This window comes from Heliangelus exortis, chromosome 6 (assembly GCF_036169615.1).
Source record: "Heliangelus exortis chromosome 6, bHelExo1.hap1, whole genome shotgun sequence".
Lineage (NCBI taxonomy): Eukaryota > Metazoa > Chordata > Aves > Apodiformes > Trochilidae > Heliangelus > Heliangelus exortis.
This window is the reverse complement of record NC_092427.1, coordinates 27,037,617-27,058,825: the sequence shown is the minus strand read 5'-3', so window position 1 is coordinate 27,058,825 and position 21,209 is coordinate 27,037,617. Positions and strand designations below refer to the sequence as shown.

The 21,209-nt window shown below is 35.3% G+C and overlaps 1 protein-coding gene across 6 annotated transcripts in view; it reads right to left on the bottom strand.

Annotated features, from left to right (window-relative positions):
* The window catches only part of TLK1 (tousled like kinase 1), a 67,866-nt gene that overhangs the window by 27,300 nt on the left and 19,357 nt on the right, over positions 1-21,209 (bottom strand). For all 6 annotated transcript variants that reach the window (XR_011726556.1, XM_071747383.1, XM_071747380.1 and 3 more), the window contains exons 2-8: positions 14,860-14,978; positions 11,290-11,361; positions 5,597-5,672; positions 3,063-3,109; positions 2,600-2,686; positions 1,425-1,514; positions 446-538 (exon numbers count right to left, since the gene is read on the bottom strand). Coding sequence is in view for 5 of the 6 variants with exons in the window: in XM_071747382.1 (XP_071603483.1) it covers positions 446-538; positions 1,425-1,514; positions 2,600-2,686; positions 3,063-3,109; positions 5,597-5,672; positions 11,290-11,361; positions 14,860-14,978 (584 nt within the window). In the remaining variant the exon portion in view is untranslated. The remainder of the gene's footprint in view (positions 1-445; positions 539-1,424; positions 1,515-2,599; positions 2,687-3,062; positions 3,110-5,596; positions 5,673-11,289; positions 11,362-14,859; positions 14,979-21,209) is intronic.

Sequence of the window (21,209 nt, the reverse complement as noted above, 5' to 3'; positions counted from 1 at the left end):
ACTACCTTTAAAAAACACCATAGCACTGTTATTTACCTGAATTTGTTTGGGGCTGTTCAACACCTGTTATAACAGTCTACACATACTATTTTATACTGTATGATTGCACAAATTGCTCTTGCATTACATATAAACACTGAGCAGACTACAACTTGTGAATACTATTCTTTCTATTTCATATTTCTACATATTACCTCTCCAGAGAAAAAGCAGTAAGATTTTTTTTCTAAAAACAGGTTGTGGAGTAAAGTACAGCATAACTAATAAACCTTATTAGTTATAAAAAAAAACCTACAAAAATTAACACCTTCCACCTTTCAATTTACATAATCCCAGGGTAAATTTTGAAAAGAAGGATTACATTTAAATTCACATTTAAGATTCATACCCCCAAATCACTGTCTGTTTATCTGAAAAAATATCTCTACACCAGGCTAACACTTACCCTGAGTAAGTCATCTATACGACCTTCTTTCTTTTCCAAGTCTTGATTTTTATTACTTTCTAGTGCAGCTAGTTTCAGCATTGTGAGATCAGTCTAAAAAGAACAAAAACATTTTGAAATGTTTATCCTTTCCTTTAAAATTTACTTAAGTAAATTCTTAAGTACTCCTTTATTTCTTTAGGCTGTTGCATAGAGAAATATACTATTTTAAAAGATTCAGCAAGACCAGTACATCCTATTTTCATGTATTTTGAAAGTGAATTGGAAGGCTCTATTCAAAACTTCACTCCACCTTCATGAGGACAACTGTTCACTGTTGGTACAAACCACTAACAGGGTTAAAAGATTTAACCACTAATTGAAAAGTTTTGTTCACAGAAACTATATAAAAAAGGGCAAGAATGTAAATGTCAGTTAATTATTTTCAAGTCTCTGTATTTAGTTAGCAGATGAAGTAGCCTTGATCTGGACTTGTGAAAGACAAAACAGATCACATCAGAAATGGCAGAGAGAATAAAACTTTTGGCTTTTAGAAGTCATGACAGAGCTATATATTGATAATTTTGATTATCACCTCATTTTTCTTCCCCAGTGTCATTTTAAAAGCAACATCACAACAGCAGCTGGCACTGAAAAGGCAGCCTCTACATATAAGATGACACCAGAGCTCATCTTAAGCAAAATCCTACCAACTACACAGTCACCTAACTACCCATGAGTAAGAACTAACTACCAGTAGTCACCTAACTACCCATGAGTGCAACACCGGAAGCACAGCAAGGACAGAACACAAAGCTAATCAGAGGTATTTAAATTACACACTGCTTCAGTTAAAAAAAAAAATGCTTCAGTGGATTGCAAAAAGGGAAGTTTTTGAAAGCCTCTGAGATTTTAAAACAGACTGAAACACAAACATAAACATACCAGGTTTTTCTACAGTCTGAAAGGATAGAGGATAGATCTTCTCAAAAATAATTACCTGAGTGATTTTAAAAGATAACTGCTTTGGTTGTGTGATAGGGTGGTCCCCGAAAGCTAATGAAGTAGGAGAAGGACTATTCTGTCGAACCTGGAATGCATAAAGACAAAGGATTTTAGATGAAACTGTAATGTTCAATTATGAACATAGCCCTGTTTACAACAACTCTTGGAAGGAAAATCCTATGGATTAGAGAAATATGGTATCGTTGTTACAGAAGATACTACTTGGAGCACTGCGTTGAGAGTTATCACATTGCTGTTACATATCACTTGCACTTGAGAAAGAATACAATTTATTCTCTGAGAACACTAAGATTGTCAGATTTGGGAAACAGACTGAAAGGTTGAAGACAATACAAGACTGACATAAGGCAACATCACTTTTACACAGACTTACTTTTCTAAGCTTTCAAATCTCAAAAATAATGAGGGTTATTTTTGGAGTGGTTATTTCTCATGGGAAAACCAGAAAGGGGAAGGTAGCACAGATCTGAACACAAATGTTGTTAATGAAACTTCCCCAAACCCACTAGAGTTTGTGTGAATGAGATGGTTTTCAAGCCAAATTTCATAATCTGAATTACATTCCATATGGTTAGAAAGAATAAGAGGATGCCTGAAGTTGAAATTACGTGGAATAAAAGCTGAGGTCTCTACCAGCAGAGAAAACAAATCCTCTCTGCAACTAGCAGATTCTGTTTGGCCATTTACAATCACACATGGTAGACCTAACACTGAAATTGTGCATATGAGGAGAAAATCAATTAGCATCACTAACAAAGAGAATTTAAAAAGGATACAGGCAAACTAGGTGTCAGTTATTTGAAAACTTGTAGTTTGACTCGTCAAAAACTGCGCTTTTGAAGTTCCAAGTTAAGGGTTCAATTTCGTCACAAGTAAGAAAAAAAATCCTCCCATTCTCTGTATGAGGCTTGTGAATATATGTCATTAGAACATTTAAACACTTCAACATTTTACATAATTACTTTGTATTTAAAAATCATGCTTTAGAGAAAAAGTCCTAGCCTTAACAGAAAATTCATTTTAATATTTAATTTGATCCTTTTTTTTCCATAGCTGAAAGAATTAACTCCTTCCCATGAGTTCTTCCTTTGAAAGCTCCTCCAATTCTGTTCAAAGTATCTCCAGCAGTTACAAAGGTCACAGACTTACAGAAGAAGGAGCGGAATGTGAATTCTGAGGAGATCGGATTGCAGGAGGTACGCCTCGCACTGGACTGGAGCCGTTTCCACCTTGATACTGGAGAGAAGATATGGCCCTCCAATTAGTTAATCTTCTTATCAAAATACATTATACAACTACTGAATGATACAGCTCATCTGTACACAGAATTTGCAAATCAGATTGGATTACTTTAAAAAAAAAATTCAGCGTAGCCTCTGGCCATTTAAAGAAGAGTCTGAAAGAAAATGGTTTTTGTATATTAGCTCAGGCTGCACCAAGAGACCTCTGCATCTCGACTTCAAAGTTTAATACTCATAAAACTTACATAAAGAAAAAAAAAAGAGTATCCTCTCAAGATGCCTGTCCATTACAAGCAAAACTTCTGTAACATCCAAAACCAGCTGTAAATTTTAAAGCTTAAGTATATTTTACAAACACACAGAAGCCTTACCTCAAAGTAGTCACTAATCTTGTGACCACGTCCCCCAATATTCTTTCCTGAAACAAACACATCATTACATTAGAACTGATTAAATAAATTACTTGTAGATTTGTCTTTGAGTTTTACCTATACAGTAATTATAGCAAATCTTACCACTTGCTAATTGGTTTTCTTTGATGTGCTAATATGTGATCTCCCTATGTAGCTCATTAAGGAATTGGCAAAAAAAAACCCGATTTGCATATTCCATTCATTGACAAATCAGAAATTAAGTCACACTTCAATTCCTAAACCAGATTAGGGCAGACTCTGCAGTAAACCTAGATCACCTCTACACAACAGGAAATTCATCTCTCATGCTACAGATCAAACCTTTACCTGAAAATGCCTGCCCTTTTCAAGCACTACCTCAAAGTTCGCTCTAAAAATATCAAATTGACCAAGTCGGATAAAATTATACACTCCAGGTGAGTTATTGTGCTCTATTGTTCAGGCCAAGGATTTTCATACATGCCAATAAATGTTGGCAGGGAAGAGAACAGGTTATTTCCATTCCTGGAACCTGATTATGAATCAGCTAACTCACAGGGTTAAATAGGGAGATAGATAGAGCAGAATGAGAGTAGAGTATTTTAATCAGTATTGAGACTTAATGTTGGTGTCAATGTGACCCATATGTGGCAATCTAGAGACTGCATCAATGGCTTATCTGATGGCACATGTGCTTTTTTTCTATTTGGCCTTAAAATGACTGGTAAATATTAACACTGTACTTGTTTCCTGTACAAGTCGAACTACTTGTTAGGAGACACACTGCAAATGGACCATTCTTCAAAGCTTTTTTCTTTATAGGGGAAGTTTTGAAACAAATTAGATCATTTCCCATAGGTACAAAATACAAGTTTGAACTTTTTAGCAAAGATTTTCAAGCTTTCCTATTGCTTCAGCCCTGAAGAATACTTCCAAGTCTAATATTCCTCTATATTTGCAGTGCTACATTAGGTTGTGCCAATAAGAAATACCATGAAGAAACACAAACATCTGGCACCCTTTTTTGTAACAAGCCTTTTGACAAAAATATTTAGATAAAATAATTCAGACCTAGAAGAGCACACAGCTAGCTCCTCCAGTAGTTGCCAGGCTACTGTGGCATACCACTGCTACTGGCCTCTGCCAGTTCTTTACCTGTCCTATGATTCTGCTAGTGACTTCGGTCTTCAAGCTTAATCCCATGTGTAACTTCATAAAATTAAAATTTGCTTACATCCAGATAAATGAGACAGATTGCATTGCTTTTCAGCATGGAAAAATCTATTTTACAATAAAATATATGTTGCAGAACTCTGCACTGAAAAAACAAAATTATTTTGGGACAGCCAATTATGAATAGATTTACACTGATTTTATGCCACCTTCCAATTACCTCCATGTTCTAAACAACACTTTTCTTCATCATCCATGTATTATTTTGCATGTTAACAAGTAAAAAACTTAGGCATGCAATATACAAGAAAGAGATATCTTGTTCATCTTTTCAACACAACAGCAGTACTTGCAGTCTTACAACTGCACTGTACCACTCCAATAAGCTGCAACTTCCTAGGGCAATTCCTTGAGAATACTGCAGTGCAGACTATTCATTTTCACTGCTGCTCACAGTAAAACAGTAATTATTAGACATTATGATCATGCTGTCTATGCCAAAACCTTCATAAATTTGACAGGCTATGAGAACAATGGAAACAGGAAATCTCATTCAAGTTCTTTGAACAAAACACATCTCTACGAAGCAACACTTACAAAGAAATTAATTTTAGTCAAACTACATAATCATTGAATGTTGTATCACTAAGACTTCCAGAAACTGAAGCCCATTCAAGGCTATCTGAAGTGTCACTTCCTAGGTCTGTTAGGAATCAAAAAAAGAAGCTAATACAGATGTTGTCAAAACTGTTTCCTCTCCTCTTTTGATGAAGTTTTTGTCTTGAAGCTAAATTTCTACCATGTTTCCCCAAAAGTCTCTCTAAAGAGAGACGTGACAAAAACTATGATACATAAACATTAAGTTTAAAAATCAGCCTCATCTCCATTTCTCTAGATAGCTACACTGTAAAATAATCCATATAAGAAAGAATACAATTCAATTTTTAAATATACATAAAAAAGAGGCAATCTAGATACTATGTTCTGTAATCCGCTTTCCCCATTATAATACTGAAAAGAAATACAAACCATAAAGGTATTTTGGATGAAAGAAGTTGCTACAATTCTTAAAAAGTATAGAGGGTTTTGTCACAGCTGCAAGTTACACATGCAGTATCACACAATTCTTACAGAGAGTTACCAGCTCAGTTCAGGTTTTACTTGTCTAACCCTCCCAGTGACAAATGAGCAGGGAGGGAGGATCCAAAACCCAACACCTGTCTTGTGCAAAATACAAGCAAAAATGCAGAACTTTTAAGGCTAACAGGCTAAACTTTGTGCATTATAACTGGACTAATGACATGTAATAACTTTAATATTTCATTTAAATTTTTGCTTACCTTGGCTGCTCTCACTCTGAGTGTCTGCTTTTCTTTTTCTTCCTCTGGAAGGTTCTGACTGTTTCTTCTCTGGCGTCTACAAGTAACAAAAAGAATATGATCCAACAGAAGCTCTCTATATTTATGTTATTGCTTTATTTTTGTGAAATAAACTTAAACCATTACTCATAAAGCATGATTTCACAATTTAACAGGGATGTAATTTCAGGTTATACTTAAAAATTGAGTCAATCAGATAAATATAAGCTTGAAAAAATATTTAAGAAATAAATAGCTCTTAAATAATTCCCCAAAAGGCAAATCTACACATTAACTGTTATGCAATTATATCTTTTAATTCATTTTGGGGTTTACGAACACCCAATTTGGTTTCACTTATGGCTACATTTTACCCAGATCTTCAGTGGGTGTTTAAAGCTGAATAGTTAAGTGAAATAAGTATTGATTACCATTCTTGATGGTGTTTTCTACATATCACCACAGTCCAACACAAAATTCTAGTGCTTCCACAGGAAGCAAACAATGCCATGCATTTTGCAGAAGTCATCTCAAAACTAATGTAAACTGTAAATTTCTATAATCTATCTAGGATTAAAAAACAAAACAAAAAAACCAAACAACAACAAGGCAAAACCCAAACAAACAAACAAAAAAACCCAACAACAAAGCAGTTGGTCAAAATTTGAGCCTCCATCCACTTAAAAAATTTTTGTCATCCCCATTTCATTCCAGGAATATTATATGTGCTTGCCTAGAAACTACAATCAGCACGTATAACAAGAAAGAGCTGTGATAAGAAGCATTTCTAAATTATATTTGCTCTCCCTGGTCTGAGGATTCAAACACCAGTTAGCCTCCCCATTTTAAGTTAAATTCTATGTGCTGCTTGGTTCAAGGAAGATGCTCCAGCTGTGTGTGTACTCAGCCTTCAAGCAGCCTCATACCAGTTGCTGGGGAAAGCACAGAAGCCATTACATGAACTCTTATTTTACAATTAAGAAATCAATGATCCTTAATATCTCTTGACTAAATTTGAGATCAGTGATGTTGCCAATTTTTCATACCATCTTTTTATCATTTCACTGTTTTTGTTACTGTGTGCTCCAAGTATTCTTTCTCAACACAGCTAATGATATAAAAATTAAAATATCAACCCATCACTAAAAGCATTTCAAGCATGTTTCAGTTTCAAAATCTTCAAGTGGATATCATAAAATATAAATTGTCTACAAATACCCTAGAATAATTTTTCTTGGGCAAAGAACCACTTCATGTTACCTGTGATACATAGAAAATGATCAGTCTATAAAAGAATAGTCAAGACAAGGAAGGTCTTCCGTATCTATGCTATATATTTTTATATGTTTTATCTCATAAAAAACATCTTTGGAAGTTTTATAATTGTTAACTGTTATCAGGCTACAAATAACTTTCAAATTTTACATTTTATTTTAACTCTTCCAGTCCAAATGTGGATCATTTACACTGCTATCACATATTAACAGCCTGTACAACACAGACTCCTGGAAATTGTTAAAACTGTATGATTCTAAAAGCAGAAAGTGTAGCTTCAAATTATTACTTGAATAATTTGCAATTACCTTAATCCTACCAGTTTACCTGGGAGTATCTTTCCACAAAACTAAATTGAAACTATTTTAAAAAGCATTTTCATGTGATACTTGTTTTCCAGCTTTCAATTTTGCAGTTTTGGTTCTAATGCAGTCAGTTTCACCTACCATATGAAAAAAATCCCCAGCTGTTTGAAAGCTAATTAATGACTAAGCATTTATTTGCCCCACCAAAATTAGTTACCAACTGCAATGACTGATGTCTCATATTTAAACCCCAGACATTTAAAAAGGTTTATAGTTTTCAAACCAAAACGCACATAAATCATAAATGTCTATTTCCTTAAGCTCTTCTGATTTCATTCAGCGTTAAATTTAACCTTCCAAACTAAAAAGTATTAGCACACTAATGAGGTTATTAACGAGGCTACCCAACAAGGTCATGTTCACCTTTTCTAAGTACAAAATTCACATGGTAATGTACATCGTACATCAATCACTAGAAAATGTTCTCCAAAATCCTTTCTAATGAATGGAATCATAGAAATTACAAGACACTGAGGACTAATGGGGCTGTGGAGTATCCTCCTGATAAACGAAGACTGAAGCCTCTTTCAGTCACTTCAAAGGGATTTACATATAGTTAAGATTCAGATTAAAATCCCACTATTTCATAAGCAAGACAAAACAGTTCTGATGTTATGCAAAGTTAGACTATAAAGCTATAGTAAAGCTGCCCATGGTCTGGCATATTAACAGAGCCTGGTCTTGATCATCACAGTCTTGATCCTTGTTTACCCCTCAACTTTAATGTCCTTCCCTTGAATCTCCTCTTCACACTTGAAGTTTTAAATTTTGACTTTTCACATCCTCTTTTAGAAATTTAATACTTCTAAACACCAATTCTCAACTACCTAATCTCCTTTAAAAAAACCCTCAGTATTTTTATATATTTTATTTATTGTTAAGTTTTCTACCATTATTGCAGAACAGTATGCAGAGGAAGTTATTTTTATAGAGGAAAAAAATTTTAAAACGTGTAATAAAATCAGGTTTTATTTTTTGTCTCTTGACACTTGAATCTCCAGTATGCTTAATAGTTATCATTTAGTTGCATAATGAATGAGCTGATAGTTTTTCACAATTATTTTCTTGTAAACCCTACCCTCTCCCCAAAGCTTTACAAATACAGCAAACAAATACAGCAGTGCTGTTTTCCTCCACAACACACTGTAAATCCCAATTAGATCAAACCCTTAGTTACTTCTGACATTACATTTATAATGAGGACTCTGTATTATTTGGAACTGCAGTAACTAAAGAGCTACAAGCAAGCCGAGCAAAACATTTAAATAACTGATCAAACAGGAAAAATAAAGTCACTGTCCTCCTGTAAAGAATTTGTTATCTACAGAACACACTAGTTAGAAATAAAACAATATCTTTCTAACCAAAACAAGGAGGACTCATCTGCCTGAATGATAAGTGGTAAGAAAGGGCAAAATATTGGAAGACTACCAGAACATGTTCACAACCTGAGTTAGCCAATTTAGGATTTACCTCAACTACAAGTAGTAGTACACACTCAAATTAAGACCCAGGTACGACAGCAACAAAGCATATAATAATGTATAAATTTAAAAATAAACTTGAATACACATCTTGGTATTAAGACCACACATCCAGCTATTGTTTATCTTAAACTACTTAAGTGCATCTAGAATAAAACCTGATTTCAAGTTATTTTTGCAAATCAAAGTTTATCTTAGTAAAGTCCTAATTAAAACTTTTATTCAGATAGTGGCCTCTCTTCATACACTCATCAGACAAAAAAAACCAAAACACTAATGTTCCAATTTTTTGCAATCCTTTGTGCAAATAGTAAAAAATTCACATCACAAAAGCTTGTGTGTGTGTGTGTGTGTGTGTGTGTGTGTGTGTGTGTGTGTGTGCAAAGCCTGCCTTGTTTTGAAAACTGTGCACTGGAGATATTCTTTTTCTTTCTTCTAATGTGCCACTTAGTGATGAAAGCAGAGAATGATGACACGAATGTATCTCACTATTTGATCAGAAGGTGGTGTCTTTGCTAGAAATTAATTTCAATGAATCTGAGTCCTGCACTCCTACTTTCTTTTCCTCTCAATACCTATTGTAATACAATGGTTCTCTCACAACATCAAACTATGGCACTGCTTCCCATATGAGAATGTTTTTGTGTTTCTACACTACCAACAGCAAGAATTCCTTAATATTATGAAACCTTGCCATAAAAAAACAAAAAACAAATAAAAAAACATCAAAACAAAAAACACAAAAACCCAACAACCTTTAGCAGTATTAACAGCTGAAGAGTACTTTTTACAGAATTACAGCATATAAGTAACCAGATGTTATCTTAAGAACAAAAATCTAAAAAGTTAACATATTTGCTGTTACAATTACAACTTCTGAAAATGGGTCAAGAAATCGTATTTCATAATTCAATGTCATTACGACTCTTCTTTCAGAAATACAGAAAAAACCTGGAGCACTATGCACTGGGGATTTGTACAGGGACTTTTTAGAAAAAAAATCTATTTCCATTTAAGAATCCAAGTTTTAGAACATTTTAAAACCAAAACAAACAAAAAACCAACAACCAACAACCAAATAGTAATCAATTAAAACCAAAACAACACAACACACCAACAAAAAAACCACCAACCCCCAAAAAAAACCAAACAAAAAAACCCCACCAAACAACCAAACCACAAAAACAAAACCCAAACTGTCCCTATTCAGAAGCATGGCTTGAGGTTAAAACACTGTACAGACTGAATATATGGACTGAACTTTCAAACTCAAATGCCTTGGAAAATCCTTGCCTCTGTATCTCTTGCATACAATTCTGAAATAACATTTTACTACACGAAACAAGTTATTACATGTATGGTCAGTGTTCTGAGATCACTTGACTACTCATAGACACATTTTTATGTCAAGGAATTGCTATAATGCATCATAATGCTGCAGCACACATCCATTCCCACACCCATATCAGAATTGCATCACTGCAACACTGCCCCAGGTATTTCCAGGAAAAGCCATTAGTAAAAATAACAGGCAGAAGCCAGCTAGGAAAGGCAAGGGAAAGAAGACACAGCCTTTCAAAGGAAAGCATTAAATCATACATACCAAAGGTTTATTTATAAGGTATCAAGACTTGGGAACCAACTAAATCCATCTAAGTACACAAGAAGCAAACATCAGACAGCGTCTCACAGTAAGTGGCTGAATGAACAATTAGGTCCCAAAATAAAGCTTTTAATATGTGAAAGTAAGGTCGAAAGCACGTTCCATACTCCTCTCCCTCCAGCATGACACATACTCAAACACAGGTCTAGCCTTGGCTAAATTCTCTTGCTTACAATGGGTATAATCTCATTGATAGAATCTGTGTCAAACACAGGCAAAATCATCAGAGGGACTCACCAACCCCAAAACAAGTAAGTTATAAGGGCTGCATTACTGCAATTATGTCAATGCTGGTCACTAAGAGGAAAATCTACTCCAGGGAAGTCTGCATTCTGCACATTAAAACCTGGTAAGAATATGAATCTTTTTTGGATTATGAAGTGGTACTACGTAAGAAAATATTTAGTGACAACTGCAGGTTTTACAAATGCAGACAACAGATACTGTCTGACCTTGGAGTAAATGCAAATTTTGAAAGAAAACACAGCAAACTTGTTTCTTGAGTATTTTCTAAGATGCAGTCTAAGACCTGTCTAAGTGTATCTGGGCTGAGGAAAACCTTACTACTTACTACACAAAAGACACCAAACTGTTTTAAGCAGTTTCAGTTCCAAAAGCTGCATGTATCCACATAGCATGACTACACAAGATAATAAAGAAGCAGAAGCAACAAGTTTCATGACCAAAAGTCCAAATAAATTTTAAGAAGTCATGTCCTCTCCTCCGAGAGAGTAGCATTTTAGTAAGGTATGCTTTTTCCTGTGTAGCTGTGCATTTTGAATTGTGCTGTAAAAGCTTCTGTATAAAATAAAACATTAAGTGGAATATAATATTATGGCTTGTAAGCATTAAAACTGAGGTAATAATGAATCTGCCCCATATACTTACCTCTGATTCTTTATCACTTAAAGATCCCAAGCTTCCAAAACTGTGATTTGAACTTTCGTTATTTGTTGAGGCCTGCCAAAACAAATAAAATACTAAACATTACATACATGTCTATAAAACAGCTAATCCTTTATTATCGCTCAGTTATAACAAGTAGCAGTAATAAAATTTAATGCTTGCAATGAAAAACTGAATACAGAGCACTTGTGACTTACAAGGGGGATAAGAAGTTTGACAGATGGATGTTTTGACAAGGCAGAGTAAATTCTGTCTTTTCAATTTTTTACCTTGCTTTTACTTTTACTCTACCTTTTAAGCAAAGTAAAGCACAAGAACAATCAAAATCATTTCACTCTTATTTGGGAATAGCAGAATATCCAATGAAAACTGCTACCAAAAGATTCTACAGAATGGGCTTATAAAAGCCAATATTGCTGAATATACTGGAGACTACTAAAAAATTTAATTTTTCAAAGAAAGAGGTTTAATTTTCTCCAAAGCAGATACTGGGCTACTGATGAAATTATTTCTTTTTTAATCAATTAAATGCAAGAAAATATCAACCTACTGACAATATTGTTCTACATTCTTAAAACAAACCATTTCCCCCAAAGTACCAAATTTAGACTAGCAAAAGGAAAAAAAAAAAAAATTATGTAATAGTCTCAAGTTACAATACTTATTTTGAAATTTTCTAAGGCTGATTTATTCAGACATCTTTTGAACACAGAATGGCAACAAAGACATTTTATTAAAAGAGTCTGTTCCATGTCCACATAGCAAAAAATTCCAACGTCAGTTGAGCTTCTTTTTATTAAAAGAAAAAAACAAATTTATGCCACTGGATTATTCTCTTTCATATAGGAAGGCATAACAAATACTTTGAAGTAAACCAGATAGTTCTAAGGCAAACACTCAGCTTGTTTCAAAGCACAAAATTCCAACACTGCATCAGTTTGCAGGACAGTACTGCTCTGTGACATCTTCTCAATAACTAGAACTTCTCTAAACTTAAATTTAGGGAGAAGCCCACAAAATTTCCATGTGTGCTTCCTGCCCAAGGCAGTTTCTAGCACAGAAATGCCTGTACACATAGATATTCCTTCCGATGCCTCAGTATCAAAGCCAGCTAAGACAATAACCTCAGTAACCTATATTTATATTTCTACCATTGCTTACTGAAAAGGCTTGAAGAGGATATGGGCTTTTTCCTGCCCCAAAAGGGAAAAAACTCTTCAGCAAGCCACTAACATGGGTAGGTTTTCAAAGCAGTAGTCCCAATCAGTAAGAATTCATCTCAGTTTAATTCCTAGACAGAAAAAAAAAAAAAAAAACCCAAAAAAACCTGACATAATTGCCATTGTAAAATGGCAATTTTGGGGGTTTTTTGGGGTTTTTTTTTGGTTTGTTTTTTTTTTTTTGATGGTGGGATAAATCACAGGACGAGATAGGGTTAATCCCCTCTACATCTGTGCCTCCCAAAACAAAACAAATTAAAACTAGGCAGGAAAAAGGAGAGATACAGCACTGTATTCTGAATATAATTTATGGAATACTTCTGTTCATAGATAAGAAGAACAGTGCCTTAAACGAGGTTTTGCATCAATCAGAAGACAATGGTCATACTGTCTTCTTCAAACAATTATGAAAGCATTTGGTAGCTTTAAAAAAATCCAATACTTTATCCAGCTATCCATTTGGGAAACAACTGGACGAGATAAATCTATCTGTTCAAACAGATCTTGGAATATGTCAGGGACAAGAAATTTATGGTTTACATGGTAGAGTGAAAAAGGAAATTAGCTCTTTTAATTTTCTTTTTGTCCCTGGCTAATTGGGATGAACAAACTGAGAACCTGGAAGTGGAATGTAATTTGGCTAAAAGCAAAATCAGCTGAATAACAGGCAACAAAAAAAGACTTGAAGAGGTTTATGGAAATGGTAAGCAGCGACTCACAGGGATCACAGTTTAAAAAAACAGGAACCCCAAGAAACTTGATAATGACTTTAGAAGAAAATGTATTACACACACAGCAGTAGACAGATTCTGAGGAAGAAAGACTAGTAATAAGGGAAGGGACCAACATAAATGTATCAAAAACTAATAGGAGGGTCAATAAATACACTGAAAGTTAAATGGAGACAAAAGAACTACAAATCCAGTAATGAAAAAGGATATATAGTAATTTGAATTATAAGCAATTACCTGAGCAGTCACAATAAGCTAATAAATTACAGAAGTAGTACTAGAGAACCCACGGAAGAAACAAAGATGGGCTAAAGTTATTGACTTTCTTTCTATCTAATTTTAATTGTAAAATATGTCAAGTATATATTTTTGCAGTCACAATTAGAAGGCACTAAAAAAAAAAAAAAGAAAAAACAACAGTGCATCAACCAAACTGTATCTATCCAACCTGATTCCTTCCCCTGGACATTTAACTCACTCCTTCATTAAGATGGTTGTAACAGAAATGTTAGGTCACCTTTTTTACAGCTTTGTGAAAGTTACCTTCATGTTACTCAACAAATTAAGAAGGTATGATGCAAGATATCTATGCACTCACTTAAATTCTTTATACCTTGTCATCAATACACCACACATGTCCAGATGTTTCATCATCTGCTATCAGGTAGTATTTTGTCCTGTAATATAGACTAGTAATTAAATGTGGAACAGGAAGTTAAAAATACTAACCAAGCCTGTGTACAATACTTCAAACACAAGGGTACTGCAAACACTTTGGAAACAGAATTCAGAAGTATTTTGGTCGTGGGGGAAATGTGCCTAAAAAAATTAGGGTATCTTTTAACATCAGTTTATTAAGCACTACAATAGGTGAAAACTATTCAGCTACACAAAAGGAGTACCCCTGGCTAAGCAACAGTATTGCAGAGATCAGTCTTGGAAGTTTAAGTTAGTAAATTGAACAGTATTTGTAATAGAGGGAAATTTATTTTGGAGATATATCAACTGAAGGGTAGCATGTGACACAAGGAAGGTAACTAAACTCTGCTATGCCATGCTCACAAGGTTTTTCCTCCAACGCTGAATCCCAGTTTAGATAATAACAGACACACTGTCAAAAATCCATGATGGAAGTAGTTGGAGTTTATATCAATGTCTGGAAAAGCTGAATTTGGCTTTGTTAATCTAGATATCATAGTCTTCAAACAAGTCTCATCTTAAAAACAGAGGTCATATTGAGCTCCCTGTGTCTATTTCAAGCCGAGCTCTACATAGCTGGCCATCTGCAGAAGCAACAACTACACTTAAATACTGGGAAAAAACTTCCATTTCTGGTCACATGTGCACTAGAGCAAAACCAGAAAAGAGTCTGCATAAGCCCATTCTTCGGTGTTTTTCAGAAAATATGATGTCCATGTCATAGACAGGTTCAGGATAAACAATTCTATCTCAAAGCAAAATAACAGACTAACAAGGATTCTCCTGAGAGCCTCTTCCAACACAGTACTTTTGCAAGTAAAACACATGGGCAATACACAAGTGAGAAAGCATGAAATAAATTTCAAAGACAGCGGACCTGGATGACTGCTCTTAGAACTTACTTTAGCTCCAACACTGCAACTTCCAGTACTCCCAGTGCTGCCACTTACTACTCCTGTAAATCTTGCCTCTAACAATTCTTGTCTTCTTGGGTCCAGGCTGTGAAGCTCATCCATTGCTCCTAAAAAAGAAAAATTAATTAATTGTACTCCCTAATATTTTAAAAATAAGCCAAACAAATCACTGGCCTATAAAAAGAAAGGATTTATAAGAAATGCACTCAATAAATTCCAGAAAATCTGGGGCAAGTTCTCCATGTCAGAATAGCCCCGTCAATTCTGGTGCAAAGAATAACATGTTAAGTGGCATGTAAGAGTCTGCACCATATGACATGCCAAGCAGGCAGTTATTTATAGATTAAAAACTAGCTGATTGGATCAAAACAGTTTCAAGCATAAAACTTCCCAATTTGGCAATCCCCTTGTTTCCCCATACTATTTAAATTGTTCAGGCTATCAACATGCCAATATCCAAGACAAAAAAATTCAGAATCATAGGAAAAAACAGGAAAATCAGAAGGTAGATCACTGTCCCCAACACATGCAAGGGAATGAAAGGTTCAAAGGGCAGTAAAGCAAGGAGCAGGATCAGCAATACCGAAAGAAGCCAAGAGTAACAGAGACCTGGCACAGGTGGTGTCTCGGGCAGAGCCCTGCTCAGCAGGGTTAAGCCATGCTGCTGGCATCAGCAGGGAAAGGAAGGTGGAAGGAAATGGAGAACAAGAGGAGTTTCTGATGAGCTCAGCCTACATGGGTAGACTGCAACATGATGTGCAGCTTTCTAGTTTGTATTTAAATCACTTACAGCCATTTAATGTGTCTGAAAGATGACTTAGTCTTCCACATTTACAGAAACTGAGTTCTTTGTTTTTATCTTTTCAACTACCTGAACATTCTGTTTATCTTCAACTGGAAATATTTCAGCTGTTTCATTTTAAGTAAGATAATAAATGCCAAAGTCTTCATGCATTATTTTAATAGCATACCCCTCAAGTACCACATTAAGTGATATAGCTTCCTTTTTTTTTTTTTTTTCCAACTAATTCACAACACATTTATGCTTTTCAGTCCCACAGGACAGCGCAGCAGTTCAGAAAGGACTCCAAGGAGTATATTCAAACAGTGCTACGAAAAAAAGCTTTTGGAATTCCCTTTCCATGAAAACTACAGTTTGCAGTTCAAGTGCTCCTTTAAACTTCTATCCATCAACTAAGCATCCTGATAAGCAAGGCATCAGCATAGCTTCCCTCACCATTAATATGACATGAGAGTTCCTCAAGCAACTCCCAGCTATCTCACAAATCTTCTTGCAAACACTCAAGAACTAGATAGACCTTTTTGTACCACACATTTTGGCCACTCCTGGCCATGCAGCTAACCCTTCAGGCAGGGAAAGCACTGGCTCTGCTGTGCTAATGCAAACTGCCCTTGCTCCCACGGGAAGGCAGATGATGGCGAGCGTGGGGTCACTGCTCCTTTACCACAGAGCCCCATGGAAGAAAACCACATCAAGAGAAAAACAGTTGGGAAGGAGACATTTGGGAAATGGGTTGTTGGCAGAGACTTGAAAAATCAAACCACAAGCGGCAGCTTGAGAAAAACCACACTTTGTTTCTGGAGGTGGGTTACCCAAATGCAGCCACATACAGAGCTGGAAGTCTCTTCCAGCAAGGCAAGGGAATTACTCACTTTGAACCTGCAGCTGGCTTATCAGTAGTAAAACCACTTCAGAACTTGCCAGGTAAAAATTCCTCCAATTTCTACATATTTTAGATTGTAAGCTGTCTGTGGTAAAGACTGTTTCACTACAAGTATGCACAATGCTCAAAAACACAGAATGCTCTTCAAACACTTGCTTCCTAAAATGTGCATGTGTACCTCTTCCAAGAGTTCTGAAGACAAATTGCACACTTCTCATATGCACAAAAGATATTCCTTACATTTACATACTGTGCAAAAAGGTATTTTTTTTAATTGAAAACAAAAAAAAAGCAAACAAAACCCAGATGTTTACAGCATGCCTTTCCTAGCATGTATCTTATCTGTACCTTAATGGGAAAGTACTGCTCTGAAAAAGCATAACCAACTAATCACACAAGATTTGTCAGACAAGGTTAAATTACTATTTTGCTTCATAACAGTAAAGTGTTTAAGTATATGCTACTCTGAAATTACCATTTTCACTTTGCCAAAGTAACTCAGGTAATGAAGCAGGACTACAAATAATTTGATTTACTAACCTACTTGATAGTCACTACTCAGAAAACTTTGGAGCTTACTTAAAATGGCCAACATAATTCTATCCAGTACAAACCATGTGTATATTACCAGAACAGATACCACCATATCCCATATTGTTCGTTTTATGAAATATGGGAAAGCAATAATCACTGTGCATAGCTAAGGGTCATCTGAAATGCTGCAGAGTAAAACTGCTATTGCAGGTTACACATACTGTATGTAGATACTAATGCACTAAATACATTAGCACCCCTGGGGTACCTCACCAATCAGAATAGTAATTTAGTAGGTGGATGGGTAGGCCACAGCCCATATAAAACAAAATCTTCCTTTTTTTCTCCTTTTCTATTTTAATTTTAGAGCCTACACATGTTAATGAGCACACTGTATTCTCTTATTATTTCTGCTGGAGTCTTTTTTTGTTGTTATGGTTGGGGTTTTTCCTTTCTCTCATTGTTATTAAATATCCAGAACCAAAAAGCAACACACACCCTGCTGTCCTTGTGATCTGTAGGAGAAGACAGAAAAGGTTGATTCAAATGTTCTTTCAACACAGAGTAATGCCCAGGAAGTTCTAATTAACTTCCCTTCCTCATACATACTGTAATTTAAAATACACCACTCACTCACAGACACACAAATGTTTTTTCAAGAACATTTAGTTCTGTACAGTTCCTCAGTTCTCAGCACAAGTTGCCTACTTTTAAAAAGTACAGTAAGCTCTTAAGAATTTGATGTAAAGGGCAAAAATTACATTTTTTTTTAAAAATACCAGACTTCATTAATGCTTCTGCTCACGGAACACCTCGCTGCCCACATGATGAACATAATTTAGTTTTGAAAAGATACCCAGACTTCCAAATTGAACTAACTTCATTCCTACCCCTGAAAGCCAACTTATTAACTCGAATCACAAAATCACATTACACAAGTACTTACAGCAAATTTACAATTATGCTAAATGAAAGACTGATATTGATACCACCCACTGCCATTCAAACTTTTACTATGTTCCAAAGAGAACTCCTGGAAGATTATCCAAAACTTACAACAAGCCCCAAAAAAGACTTTATTTCTTCTAGCTGCCACAGGTTTTGGAATGCTGCTTCTAGTATCTCTTAAAAATGTTACCAACACTATCTAGCTGTTTCATTTTTTGGCAGTGGTGGTATCTTCCATACAGACTCCTTGACTTGAAAATGATACTTTCTGCCAGAAGTCTTTTGAAAAGAACTCCAAACTCATTTGAGAATTTGTTAAGCAATGAGTTATGTCAAAAGTCAAAGTTATAAATTCAGAGAAGCAATTTATAAAAGCTTCTTCATGGCATTCAGTATAATCATTTAGACCATATTCTACTTGAGCAAAACAGATGTAAGGAATCAGAGGATTATCCATGGTATTTTGAATTTTTCAGACATGGTAATCAGAAAATAATAAAATCCAACTACATCCGTATCCCAAGGCCCCACACCTCCAAATATACAAATACTTGCAAAAGGTAGTTATTTAATCAAATATTTGCTCATACCTCAGTAAAATTGACACTTCAGGAGAAAACATTTATCAGAGTTATAACTGCAAGACTTTACCTCCTAAAACAATCTTCTGGGATACACATGTAGTATGACCTCTATCTCAAACACTGGTAGACTACAGAGCAGTGTTGCAGACCCAAAGACAAAGGCTGACACATCAGACATGGTTTTCTTTTCTGCTAAAAATGGAATCAAGCTCCAAGACAATCTTTATCTTTGACTCTCTTATTACTCTGAATGGACTCTTGTTATCTGGCAATCAATTACAGCTTGAGATGAAGAAAGATCACAACTTTACACATTGCCAGCTTTCCACACTGAAAATAAAGTTCATTATGCAGAAGCCAGATTCTACTTAGAACCACCCTCCAGATTACAGAGGTCCAGTTCTCCTGAATTCAAGGCCAGCACAAACCACCTTTGTCTTAAGTGAAAGGCATATGGTTTGATTTGATTTCTTTAACAGACTTATAGGCATATAACTTTTAATGCCAAAGTAAAATACATCTTCTGGCTATAGAAGAGCAGATGATAGTTCAACAGTAGCCCAAATACAAGTTGAATTTCCTGATGTGCTCCCAGTAGTCACTCAGATTTTATGTTAACACATACGGTACAAGAATTACATTCAGTAATTTTTTAGTAACACTTCACACTAATGTTGATAATATTACCACCATGTAGTCTCTCCATAGCATCCTTTAGCATCAAATCTAACTAATATCCAGCTGAAAAGACAAGGGGTGGGAAAAGAAAGGACAAGAAAGGGTATACATTTCAAACTGCAAGAAAATCAGCCCGGAGAGCATCTTTATTCTCCCCCCTCACTTAAAGAAAAAAAAAAACAAAACACTATTCCTTTAAAGGTATCAAAAAAAATTTAAAATTATGAGCACTAATTTTTAGGCATGGCAACTATTCCAAGTACAGAAAACACTGTTTAACAGCATCTCAATGTAACCCCTAAAGTCCTCAACTGTTTATTTTAATTTGATATATCCTAAATATTCATTTAACCCACTATGTTAATGCTCTAATAATTTAAATTCATAACAGTTGAGTATGACAGCTCTTTTCATTCTAGAATACATATGTATCAGCAGATAAAAGCAAAGTTTTAAATATCAAGTGCAAAACAAACTATAAAAAAAAACCAAAACAAAACACATAACTACTTTCCTTTTCTTCTTTCACCAACATAAAGATGCATTTTGTCTGCATTCACATATATTTCCTTTTACTCTTATTTGGAATAAAAGCAACAAATCAAACCATGCAACTTCATTCTTCTCTTATTTCCTTCTGAAACTCTGGACTTTTCAGAACCAACCAGAAAGACCTTTTTCATTCTAACAAAGCTAACATTTCTGCCTCCAAGAAAACAACCTATTTGGTAACAAACTATTTTGTGCTTAGGTAAATGCTAGCAAATCACTGCCACGTTGTTCAAGGTCCCATCCTATCAATAGTAAAACTTCCTATTTATTACAACTTATATTTTATATATGCTTCAATAACTTATAAAGCCAATGAGGAATAAAGCAACCCAGAACAAGCTGTCAGTGAAGGAACATGCGTTTAAAACACACATCTGATAAAGTGAAAAAGCATGGCAAACCAAAACACAGTGGGAGATCAAACTCCATGAAGCTGTCCTGGTTTCGGATGGGACAGAGCTTATTTTCTTCTTAGTAGCTATAACAGTGCTATGTTTGAGATTCAGAAGAATGTTGACTATCTATTTATGGTTTTAGCAGTTGTTAAGAAATCAAGAACTTTCCAACTTCCCATGCCTTGCTAGTGTGTGGGTGCACAAGCAGGTGGGAAGGAACATGGCCAGGACGGACCAAAGGGGTCATATAATACCATATAATGTCATGTTCAGTACATAAAGCTGGAGGAAAAAGGAGGAATGCGGGGAACATTTGAAGTGACAGTGTTTGTCTTCCAAAGTGTGATAGAGCCCTGCTATCCAAGAAATGGTGGAACACCTGCCTTCCAAGGGCAGTGGTGGTTGTTGTGGTGGTTAGTTGCTGGCTGGGGTTACACCATGACAGGAGTAGATATAAATTTCTTGATTTTTGAATTAGAAAAAATGACACCTATCTCATTTAAAACAGAACATTTATGCTGTGAGACTGAGAAATTAATTGAAAAAATCCCCACAAAGCTGACCTTTGTTGCTAAAACATGTTTTGAATAGTCTTTCTTCCACAGTATGTTTGGGAAATCACAGAATTGGAAACAGCCTTGAAAACTACTAATGTGCTAAGAAAACAAGTTGAGGTGCTAGTACGCTGGCAGAAAGCTGAGCAGCAGTAATTTGATAAGAGTTCAATGCCAAGATAACAGCAAAGCCACAGAAACTTCTGGGAGCATTACCCTCCAACGTGAATCACAATCCCGAGGTCACACACAGTACTGTGGCCTCAGAAGTCAGGGAAGGTCCCACTCAACCTAAATCCGTATTCAACAGGGCAGACAGCAGTATAAGATCTTTGAGACTTTAAGTAAAGCAAACTATAAAAATCCCAAAACTATACTTACCTTCTAACAACACAACGAAAGCCAAGA